Here is a 12,454-nt window from a genome sequence, read left to right as displayed (position 1 = left end):
AAACTTTCCCCTCCCTGGGGGAAAGGAAATAGACTTCCCAAGTCCCGGGGAAGGGCCAGGGGAACCCCCAAACAAAAAGGGAATCCAAAAGAGGGCCCCCCCCAAAGACCCCTCATTAATTAAAATGCCAAGAGCAAAAGACAAAGAGAGAATCTTAAAAGCAGCAAGAGAAAAAAAGTCAGTTACCTACAAGGGAGTACCCATACAACTGTCAGCTGATTTCTCAACAGAAACTTTGCAGGCCAGAAGGGAATGGCAAGAAATATTCAAAGTGATGAATACCAAGAACCTACAACCAAGACTACTTTATCCAGCAAAGCTATCATTCAGAAGTGAAGGCCAGATAAAGAGCTTCACAGATAAGAAAAAGCTAAAGGAGTTCATCACCACCAAACCAGTATTATATGAAATGCTGAAAGGTATCCTGTAAGAAGAGGAAGAAGAAAAAGGTAAAGATACAAATTATGAACAACAAATACACATCTATCAACAAGTGAATCTAAAAATCAAGTGAATAAATAATCTGATGAACTGGTGATTGTAATAGAATCAGGGACATAGAAAGGGAATGGACTGACTATTCTTGGGGGGGGGGGGGAGAGAAAGGTGTGTGGGGGTGAGTGAAGAGATTAGACAACAATCGTGCACCTATGGATGAGGACAGTGGGTGGGGAGTGAGGGCAGAGGGTGGGGTTGGAACTGGGTGGAGGGGAGTTATGGTGGGAAAAAAGAGTAACTAATGTAATAATCTGAACAATAAAGATTAAAAAAAAAAAAAAAAAAAAGACACGCACAGGAGGGACCACAGGCCAGGTGACCGGTGAAGGATGGCAAGTGGCAGAGCCACAGGGATGACTGAAACGAGGTGAGCTATGCCTGACCATGAAGGTGAAGGAGGACACATGGCAAGAGTATTAGAAAGCTGGCCCTGCCTTGTCTTGTTTGGGGAGGGATGTAACTATGCAGGTCTGTTAATAAAGGATCTTCCCAGTACTATTTACAAGTCAAAAATACTAAACTCATATGCTGACTCAGAGGGTGAAGGGAAACTCAGGTACATAGGCTACTAACTGGGATATATAATAACCTATTACTTTTAAAAGTTAAAAGTTTAGGGGAGAAAAAATCCAGATTCCATGATAACATTTTTCTTAAATAAACTTAAAGACGGGTTTTACACTAAAACGAAACTTCTACTCACAAAGCCTAAAAGAACAAAGTGCAGACCATATGAAATCAGGATTTCATCTTGAAATTTTCCTAAAACAATAAAACACAAGAGCTCTTTAATTTCCAAAGCTCAGTGTATGTGTGTAACAAGAGGATAATACACTCGGAAGATCATTTCTTCAATCATCAAGTATGCATTAAAGTTCAATTAAATTGCTAGATTTCATCTTTAGATTTACAGACTCTTTTACTTGCTACGAAAGGCTAGATTTTGTTTTCCCATTCTGAAATACAAAATAAATGTCAATGGTTCATCTGCTAATGCCCTTTCTTACATGGCCAAGCCTGAGTATTGACATGGTCAGTTAACAATGGCAACAGCCTACATCTTTGAAAGTGTGGGGTTCAAGGGAATGACAGAACCTGTATAAAATATAGGCAAAATGGTATTTCTGAAATTATTTACTTTTTGTTATAATATGTAAGTCATTTTATATTTTCAGGATTTAGCAGAGATAATTAAGATATATATACTGAAGCAGCATTTGGGAATAAAATAACTCCAATGAACGTATTAATTTTCCCCCTCATCACCTATCTTCTAAAGAATAGCATTGTCTTTTCACATGAGAAATTAACCATGTTAAAATAATGAGTTAAAATGCTACTATCCAAAACCTAAAAGAGAATATATTATTAAATAAAAGCTAGCCAGAAACCCATACATGGTACATATGCATATCTAACATAATACTATGTAAAAATATAGTATCTCATGTGTAAGACACTATAGAAAGCCCTTCTCTTACCAACCTATCTCCTAAAATAACATCTATAATATGTTTTTAAAATATTTTTTATTGATTTCAGAAAGGAAGGGAGAAGGAGAGAGAGACAGAAATAGCAATGATGAGAGAGGATCATTGATTGGCTGCCTCCTGTATGCCCCACACTGGGGATCGAGCCCACAACTTGGGCACATGCCCTGACCGGTAATCAAACCGTGACCTCCTGGTTCACAAGTCAATGCTCAACCACTGAGCCATGGTGGCTGGGTTGGTCTATAATATTAGAAGATGAGCTGTCGATTTGCACCATAAGAGGATGAAGAGAAAAGAAGAGATAAATACACAGGCTGAATAAACTAAGTTAACTACACACAATTTGAAAGGAAAAATCTAACAATTATAAACATCAAATTTTTTATGAAATGGTTTTAGAACCTACTGATTTGCATGTATGCAATTATTATGTACAATTGGTAGGAAGGTTCTTTTTCAGGCCCCAATCTCTAGGATGTACAATTCTTCAATTCCCTGATTATTTCCTATTTAAGAATTCTGGACCACAGCCTATATTTCAGGTCTGCAACCCTCAGGCAAATCTAGTTCAAGATCTGGACCAGGGGAAAGGGCAAGGCTCCCAAGCACTCAGTCTTCGTCGCAAGAAAACCAAATAATCTCCTTGATATATAAATTACTCTGAAGAAGTACCCACAGTCATTCTATCAGAATAGGTAACCCAGAATAAGTCATATCTGCAACATTCCTAACTTAGGCTGTGAGGGAATAGCGGGATACAGAGCAATATATTCCGTGCAGAAAATGAAATCCGGTAAACATTTCTAATCAGAAAGAGATCTTTCATGTAGGTATACTTTCATTTTATAAATAATTGCTACCACATGATCACCAAACCAGACCCAGACCCATTTTCTTTTTTTAAAATATATTTTATTGATTTTTTACAGAGAGGAAGAGAGAGGGATAGAGAGTTAGAAACATTGACAAGAGAGACACATTGATCAGCTGCCTCCTGCACACCTCCTACTGGGGATGTGCCCGCAACCAAGGTACATGCCCTTGACTGGAATCGAACCTGGGACCTTTCAGTCCGCAGGCCGACGCTCTATCCACTGAGCCAAACCGGTTAGGGCCAGACCCATTTTCTTTTGTCAAGACAACTGAACAAAGCATAATTCTAATACAATACTCCCTATATAAGAAACATTCATTATATCGTTCATTTACCCTTCATCTAATACCTAAAAATAGCAAATAAACACAAATTATTTCTTTTGAATTATTTTCTGAGAAACAAAGGGGGACATTTTATAATAATAATATTAGATAAAACAAATTTTCACTATACCATATCATTACTTTAAAAAGTTCAATATGCCCAAAGAAATGTATGCCTGATATTTACATATTGCTCCCTTAAGAAACAGAATGGCATAGTATTAAATATAAAACTGACTTAAAATGTTCAAGTTATTATACATTGTAACATATGCATACGCTTTAAAAACAAAAATTATATACTAGGTGTACCGGTTAATAATGCGGATTTTGTAATTAAAGAAAACACGGTAATTTCAAGAGAAACATCAAAAGTGCTTTATTCAAAGTAATGTCCATCGCTAGCTACACATTTCCCCATCTTTCAGGTAATTTGTGGATACCGTCCCAATAGAACTTTTCTTGTTTTCAGGCAAACCATTCAGAGACCCAATTTTCCACTTCTTCGTATGTTTTGAAGTGCTGCTCAGAAAGTGCATGTTCGGAACAAGCGGTAATCTGAAGGAGCAAGGTCTGGTGAATACGGCGGGTGGGTTAATGCTTACCAGGCAAGATCTTTTCACGTGTCTTTAACTGGTTTTGAAGTGTGTGATGGTGCATCATCATGAAGAAAAATTACTTTGCCGTGTCTTCTGGCCCATTCTGGTCATTTCACGATCAAAGCGTGGTTCAAATTGATTATTTGTTGTAGGTAGTGATCAGTATTAATGGTTTCACCTGGTTTTAGCTCATAATACACCACACATTCGTGATCCCACCAAACGCAGAGTATTGTCTTTTTTCCAAAGCAATGTGGAATTGCAGTCAATGTTGATGGTTGACCTGGATCAACCCATGATTTTGTGCATTTGGGATTCTCAAAATAAATCCACTTTTCACTGCCAGTCACAATTCGATGCAAAAAAGACTTTCTTTTGTGCCATTGAAGCAACATTTTACTGATGACTTTTCGGTTTTCCATTTGTCTTTCGTTCAGTTGATGTGGCACCCATTTTCCTTCCTTTAAAATCTTTCCCATTGCTTGTAAATGATCAGAAATTGTTTGCTGAGCAACGTTTAATATTTCTGCAAGTTGTTTTTGAGTTTGACACACATCTTCATCCAATAATGCTTGCAATTGTTGGTCTTCAAACTTTTAGAGTTGACCTGAACGTTCTTTGTCTTTCACACCGAAATCATGACTTTTAAAGGGTTTAAACCAGCATTGACAAGTATCTTGAGATGGAGCATCTTCACCATAAGCTTCACAAAGTATTCAGAAGCACTTTTCTTCAAAATAAAGTAATGAATTAAAACTTCCTGCAAATGCTCTTTTTTTTGGCACGAAATTCAACATTTTTAAGCGTAAAAATATCCATGATGTTAACACCTTTAGCAAATTTGATATATGAAGTTTTGAAGCTTATTGTCAATACAATAAAACAGCATACATATGAAATAGCATATATATCAACATATGTGTAACTCCATCTATTGAAAAAAATCCACCTTATTAACCAGTACACCTAGTATATATCAAGAAACATGTATGTATATGTTTGTGTTTTTTTTAAAGAACAAAACAAAATAGTAATTTATGTTGAAAGCCTAGCCAGTTAGGCATTAGGGTGTGGGGGCTGCCCCATAAGCCTCACCTGTCGAATGATACTCTTCACACAACGTAAAGGAAGGCCTTGATAGTTGGACTTAATGATCCATTTGAGGAGATGGTGGCCAAGCACTTCGAAGACCATGCAGACATCTGGGACATGGTTAAGGATCACTTGTGGATACATTTCCTGAAGTGATGCAATTACTAAAAGCAGCAGCATTGTGGCACATGGCAAAACATTTACTTCTTCAAAACATGCAACAATCCTATATAATAAAAGGCTAATATGCAGATCGACTGAATGGCAAAACAACCAGTCACTATGATGCACACTGACCACCAGGGGGCAGACACTCAATGCAGGAGCTGCCCCCGGTGGTCACTTCACTCCCACAGGGGAAGCGCCGCTCAGCCAGAAGCCCTGAGCCGGGCTCACAGCTGGTGAGCGCAGCGGCGGTGGCGGGAGCCTCTCCTGCCTCCCCAGCAACGCTAAGCCGTCAGTCAGACATCCCCCTAGGGCCCCTGGACTGTGAGAGGGCGCAGGCCGGGCTGAGGGACCACCCCCACCCCAAGTGCATGAATTTTGTGCATCAGGCCTCTAGTACTATCAATAATACCCAAGTGGTCCTTTCCTATTTCTCACCTAAATAAAATGATGGAACATTTACTAAGTACTTACTAAGTCCCACAGATTATTAATGTGTACATGTAACAACCTTAGAAAATAATATATGTATCCCCACACAGAAACGAGGAGAGCCAGTTAAAGAACTATCCTGCATTACAGTCCAAAGGTGGCAGTGTCAGGACTCAATCCCACACTTACCTGTGCTCTCACTCATTTCAGCACACTTCTCCTTGATGATCAGTCTTAATGAAAATGAGCAAGACTAGAACCTCATGAGCAATTAACAAGAAAAAAGTAAAGACCTCCCCTGTCTTAAGTGTCCTATCTGCCTGCCTAAATTTCTATTTCATGGGTTACATAAAACACTTTATAAAATGGAAATTAAACAAACTCAGTCAAGATATTTAATCTTTTCCTTCAATATCTTCAAATGTGTAAATAGATCAATTTTAATATTGTAGGCAGTTTTCAAGAATATATGATCACAATATAAGACATGGCATTAAGACCAACCTATAATAATGAAGTCTCAGGAATCTGGGTGGTTTTTTAAAAAAAAACAGACATTCTAGTCAAACACCAACACTCCAGAACGATGGCCCATCATATAAATATATTTATGTCATTCCTACTGGAAGATTTAAAATGACTCTGACAGCATCCAAGAATACTTCATTCACCCCTGGAGGCCTATAGACAGGTTAGTTGATTTAAAATAAATAAATAAATAAATAAATAAATAAATAAATAAATAAATAAATATTAGTATATTTTTATTGATCTCAGAGAGGAAGGAAGAGGGAGAGAGAGATAGAAACATCTATGATGAGAGAGAAACATGGATCGGCTGCCTCCTGCAAGCCCCCTACTGGGGATGGAGTCCGAAACCTGGGCATATGCCCTTGACCAGAATCGAACCTGGGACCTTTCAGTTAGCAGGCCGACGCTCTATCCACTAAGCCAAACCGGCTAGGGCTGATCTTATATAATAATAATAAAAGGCTAATATGCACATTGACTGAACGGCAGAATGACCAGTTGCTATGATGCGCACTGGCCACCAGGGGGCAGACGCTCAATGCAGGAGCTGCCCTCTGGTGGTCAGTGTACTTACATATGGGGAGTGCCACTCAGCCAGAAGCTGGCTCATGGCTGGCCAGCGCAGTGGTGGTGGCAGGAGCCTCTCCCACCTCTGTGGCAGCACTAAGAATGTCCAACTAACGGTTTAGACCCGATCCCTTGGGGGCCTAAGCCTTTAAGTCGGACATCCCCTGAGGGCTCCCTGGCTGCCAGAAGGATGTTTGACTGCAAGCTTAGGCCTGATCCCCCGGGAAGTGAGCCTAAGTTGACAGGTGGACATCCCCCAAGGGGTCCTGTACTGTGAATGGGCGCAGGCCAGGCTGAGGGACCCCCCCGCAAGTGCACAAATTTTTGTGCACTGGGCCTCTAGTTTAATATATTTTACAATATCTGCATCTACCACATCATCACAATAACTACTGCTTTAAATATTAAGAAAAAAGTTTCTACAGTGTTGGAGAACATGTGAGCTATAGATTTATGCGTAGATAATGTAAAACCAGTTTCCTAGGTATATTACAAAAAATCAAAAACTGTACTTATGAACACACAAAGCAACACCCAGATCTCTACATAATGATTTCTACATCACTGACAAATCTAAACTATGATGGCTTCTTACCATTTAACAGTAAAAATAGTCACTAGAATGTATATGTAGTATTTTTAAAAACTCCATTTACCTACAAATCAGCCGGTTTCTCCAAAGAAACCATCTGCCTGTCAGCTGTCCCAGGAACTGCCACGCAGATCTGATGTAGGAGGGGCTGCCCTGCCTGCCCATAAACCATCAGTCATTTGGAGAACAGGAGCAGGTCAGGACCAGCTCTACCTTCCTATCTATCACGAGGGAAAATGCACTCAGCAATTAGCAGAAATGATACTGAGAGAAACAGAGAGGTGGCTTTAGCAGTCAAGGGTGCGTGCTAGTACCTGCAAATCCACTCTAGAGGAAATACAATCATACCTATATTACTGCACTTCATAGATGTTCCACTTTTTTATAAATTGAAGGCAAGACTCTTCCTCCGCTAACAAAAAGATTATGTGGTGATCTGGAACTGAACCAGCAATTTCTCTGAGGTATGCCTGTATAAAAACCTCAAAAATATAGAGTATGAGCGGAGTGCTTCCCTACGAAATGAAGACTTAGTGAGTGAATGAACAGGATGTTATGCTGGGATTTGAGCTGAAATTTAACTTTGTCCTCAGGCTTCTGGAGCTTGAGCAGAACAAGTATCAAAATGTTGGATCTGTTCCAAAGATGATATAAAGCAAACAGCTAAAGATGGGGAAGGAGAACCCTGGCTCTGACACACCCTGGCAATCATAAGTCACAGGGTACTGAGCAGTGCCCAAATATTCCTGAACCCCGAGAAATAAAGACACAGTAGTCCCTTTTATCCGGAGATATGTTCCAAGACACCTAGTGGATGCTTGAAACTGCATACAGTACCAAACCCTACATATCCTGTAATTTCTCCCTATCCTATATAATAAAAGGCTAATATGTAAATTGTCCCCTTGACCAGGAGTTCGACTGGGAGTTCAACTGGGAGCTCGACCAGGGACAGATGAAGGGAATGAATCTAATTCTGGAGCATCAGCATAAAACTGATTATTGTATTGAGAGCCTCCTAAGACCTCCCCTAAACACCCAGCCTTTAACACTCTCAAGACAAAGGACCCAGGCCTCGCTCTCCCTCCCAGGAGCAGGCTTATGCCCTTTCTTGCCCCACAGTGTGCATCTTCTAAACTCTAAGGGTCCTCATGAGACTTGCAACCAGGGGAGCAGCAGCTGTCCTGGGCTAACCTCCTGAACCTCTTTCCTAGGCCCTGTTTGCTCTGACTTTCCAGTGAGCCAAAGCCACCCCATCTAGGTTCATTTCTTTCCTATTATGTTGCTAGAGAGCCAAAGCAGCCCCACCCAGGCTCCCCTGTTGCTTCTCCTATGCTAAGCCCTTCCTTGTTTCACTGTCCCCACCTTTAATAAATGTCTTCTCAAAAATCACTCACACTTGTGTTGTGAAATCTTTCCTGAAGGAAATCAAGAACGCACACTACAGGTCGGCCCGAGGCAGACCTGCTCCAGGCTGGTCCCCTATCTGGTAACAACTTGACTTTCACCAGACTTTTCCAAAGAAGACAAACTAAACTAAACAAAACCAATGTATTTCCCTATTTACCTGGCAGAAAGATGAGACTATGCAGGATCAGGTGTGACTTTGCTATGTTGACATTAGCAGAGCATTTTTCCTTCTAGTGCCTCAATGAATTCTTTGCAGCTAATGAAGGATACCTAGCCCTTGTGTATGGAATTTTTTACAGTTTCAAGCAAAAAGAAATGCTGGTATATGCTTCCACCTACCACTGTAAAAATAAAGTTCACTAGAATTATTAAAAAAAGATTAATAATTCCATGCAAGAATCAAGTCAAGTGATGTAAAATTATTTTAAAAAATGTTACTACACCAAAACCCCCAAAAGCCCTAGAAGAGCACTCCAGACATATCACTTTCCAACCCTCCGGGATTATATGAGAGGCTTTATGCGGAGAATCACAAAGCAGAGCAAGCACAAGTTTAAGCGGGTTTACACATTCCAATTTTTCAAAAGCAATAAGAAAGACTACAGTATAATTCAGCCATTAGGAAGCAACAGCAGTGTCAGAAAGGATATGGATTCCATTCATGCCTGAAATCTTGAAGTCATCAATTAACTGTACTACCATGTCTTTATTTGGGTCACTGGGATCACTTTCTCGAACCTATGGAAAAAAAAATAAGTCAAGAACAAAAGTGTTTATGACTGAAAATAATTTCCATTATACCAACCAAAATGGTTTTAATATAAGTGATGTGTTTTTTAAAACAAAAGATTCAGTATTTGAACTTATAAAACATAAAATCAATTTTAATTTCGTAAAACCCAGAAAAAATCCCTTTGTAAAATTTTAAGTTATTAATTTGTCTTCTATCATTCAAGATTTTACAGTACTTACACATTTGAGCAATTTTATTTCATCCAAGGCTGTCTCCGTATAATGCTGGGCACTTTTTACAACTTTCATTGCAACAAATCTTTTCCCCCTTTGGAAAATGCAAATTTAAAAAATATAAGCAGAAGTGATCATTATAATGAAATTTACCCAATATATACAAAGTTTTAATAAGCTTTCCTTTAAAACAGTGCTTTTCAAATTGTGGATCAATAATTCAGCAGCAGAATAATCCCTTATAATTGTTTCTGTTTTTTTCCTCATAAAATGAGGTAAACTAGAAAATGTCATTCACCACATATAATGAGAGTAAGTATCTTGTAACACTAGTTTCACTTCACATACACACACACACACACACACAAACAAACAAAAAACAAATGCATATTTATATTGGGTTGCAATGGTGTTTCATGCTATAGGTCATAGCTTTAAAAAGGAATCAGAAACCACTGATTTGGAAGGTCTATATGTTAATTTATATGTAAATGAGTTGTGGGGTATTTTGGTATGGATAAAGTTTTGGAAAAAAATATGATCCTGCTATAATTTCAATGAATAAGCCTCAGATATAAAAGCAGAGGAAAGTTAATATTTTAAGATAACAGGAAAATGAACTTCAAACTGAGGGGGGAAATGTTTAGCTAGGGCAGGGCAGGCCTGCGCTAAGCACTTCACACTGCACAATACAAGCAGCTGTGCCCCTCAGCCATAGCTTGTAATAAAATAAAGATGACGAATACGCCAGGAATCAAGATAACAAATGACAAAGAATACTTACTGCATATCCCAGCACAGCCAGACAGTAGAGAAGTGTCCCCATCCTAGCTTCCTAATAACATGATACCGGCCATTGAAAAGGTCTCCAATTTTCACTGGATGATAGCCACCTTTTATTTAAAAAAAGAATAATAATTTCAGAAAAATAGTAACAGAATATCATCTCTTCCTTTGTCAGTTCTTGATACCATTAAAGAAAGCTGTAAATAATAAAATCAGATTAAAATATATTTAATAGTGTAATATTTTTCAAGAATTTTCATCAAAAGAAAAGTGTCCTTTGCCTTTCTACTAAGTTAATTAGAAAGGCAATAAACCACCCAGCACTTCATAACACTTACTTAAGGTTTTATATTTAAGTCTAGGTGTAAATAATATGCACACTAGCTCCTGACATTTCCAAACAACCTTATAAGTTAAACACCAATCTTGTTAGGTCAGTACAATATAACTCACCAAAATAAAGGCTGGGTATCCTGCATAATTCTGCATACACTAACAAGGAGTCCTATATAATAAAAGCCTAATATGCTAAGTGTCCGGTCATTCGTTCAACCAATCAAAGCGTAATATGCTAATAATATGCTAAGGCCGCTCAACCACTTGCTATGATGTGCACTGACCACCAGGAGACAGACAGTCGACTGGTCACTATGATGTGAACTGATCACCAGGGGGCAGATGCTCCAACCGAATGGTTAGCTTACTGCTGGCGTCTGGCTGATCAGGACACACCCTGGAACCCTCCCACGCAACCCCAACCGCCCCCCCCCCCCGGGTGGCCAACCTCCTGCATCCCTTCCCAGCCTCGACTGTGCACTAGAGGCCCAGTGCACAAATTCATGCACCAGTGGGGTCCCTTGGCCTGGCCTGCACTCTCTCGCAATCCGGGACCCTTTGGGAAATGTCAAAGAGCCGGCTTCAGCGTAGACCAGGCTGAGGGACCCCACTGGTGCAATTCACTCTCCAACATAGCTTGCTCCTCTCGCCCTTCTTCCTCCAACTTCAAACTCCTGCCTTGGAAATAGGTTAGAGAGGGAGGGATGCTGTACCATGTTAAGGTAGACTTTTGGGGAGGGAAGGGTCCTTCACAGACATCTGGCATAAAAAGACCTTCACTTTGCATTTGTAAGTAAAATAAGGAGGCTACAAAGTAGCATGTATAATATAGCATTTTTGTGAAACAAACAAAAAAAAGTCTAGGAGGAGGATGTTAGCAACAAACAGCTTGATATAAAATTGCTTTCACTCTTCATCTATATTTTATTCTCTGTATCTTTTTCAATATTTTTCTGAAACAAACATAATACTTTTCTATTTTATACTCTCTTAGCATTTACCACTTCTTTATTGCAAAGATGCTATTTTCCCTTTTTAAATTTGTTTTCCTTTTTTAAATCTGCAAAATTCTTATAAATCACTAAGACAGAGAAGTACAGAGAACAGACTGACAGCTATCAGAGGACAGTGGATGAAAATGGTGAAGGGATTATGGAAAAAACCCCACAAACTAACAAAAAGAAACAAAACAACAACTCATAGACATAGACCACAGTATGGTGGAAAGAGGGGTGGGGATGGAGGGGGATAGGAGAATGTAAAGGGGGGATAAATGGTTACAAAAGGAAACAACTTTGGATGGTGAACACACAATACAATATACAGATTATGTATTATAGAATTGTACACCTGAAACCTATAATTTTATTAACCAATGTCACCCCTATAAATTCAATAACAAATTTTAAAAAGAAGACATAGATGGTTTGTGCCTACTTTTGAGCAGCTCAAAGCAGGTGCAGGAAGTACCTAAACCAATTCTTTTAATCCATCTGTAACTTTCACAGGGCTAGGAGTAATACTTCAAGAAATACAATGAATATAAATACTTAAATTGTGTTGAATTAATGAAGCAAAAATTTGAGTAGACACATTTTCTAAGGTTCTTACTCTCATACCACTGTACTTGCTTTCCTTGGATTTTAATATCAAAGTCTGTAACAATATTTTGGGTAAAAAAATATGAACTAAAAGATAGTAAATTATAAATGAAAATAGGAAATTATTTAATGGAAGGGTGGGTGTTAACAAAACACACTGTGGTAATCATTTTGCAATATACACAC

General features: G+C 38.9%; 1 protein-coding gene across 7 annotated transcripts in view; it reads right to left on the bottom strand.

Moving 5' to 3' along the window:
• SRPK2 (SRSF protein kinase 2) overlaps positions 1 to 12,454 on the bottom strand; it is a 138,981-nt gene that overhangs the window by 42,732 nt on the left and 83,795 nt on the right. For all 7 annotated transcript variants that reach the window (XR_002828390.1, XR_002828392.1, XR_002828389.1 and 4 more), the window contains exons 3-6: positions 10,330 to 10,438; positions 9,552 to 9,639; positions 9,230 to 9,317; positions 4,886 to 4,992 (exon numbers count right to left, since the gene is read on the bottom strand). Coding sequence is in view for 2 of the 7 variants with exons in the window: in XM_006085405.3 (XP_006085467.1) it covers positions 4,886 to 4,992; positions 9,230 to 9,317; positions 9,552 to 9,639; positions 10,330 to 10,438 (392 nt within the window). In the remaining 5 variants the exon portion in view is untranslated. The remainder of the gene's footprint in view (positions 1 to 4,885; positions 4,993 to 9,229; positions 9,318 to 9,551; positions 9,640 to 10,329; positions 10,439 to 12,454) is intronic.

The sequence above is a fragment of the Myotis lucifugus genome, unplaced genomic scaffold, assembly GCF_000147115.1.
Source record: "Myotis lucifugus unplaced genomic scaffold, Myoluc2.0 scaffold_18, whole genome shotgun sequence".
NCBI lineage: Eukaryota > Metazoa > Chordata > Mammalia > Chiroptera > Vespertilionidae > Myotis > Myotis lucifugus.
The sequence above is the reverse complement of the archived record's forward strand: the minus strand, read 5'-3'. Positions and strand labels throughout refer to the sequence as shown.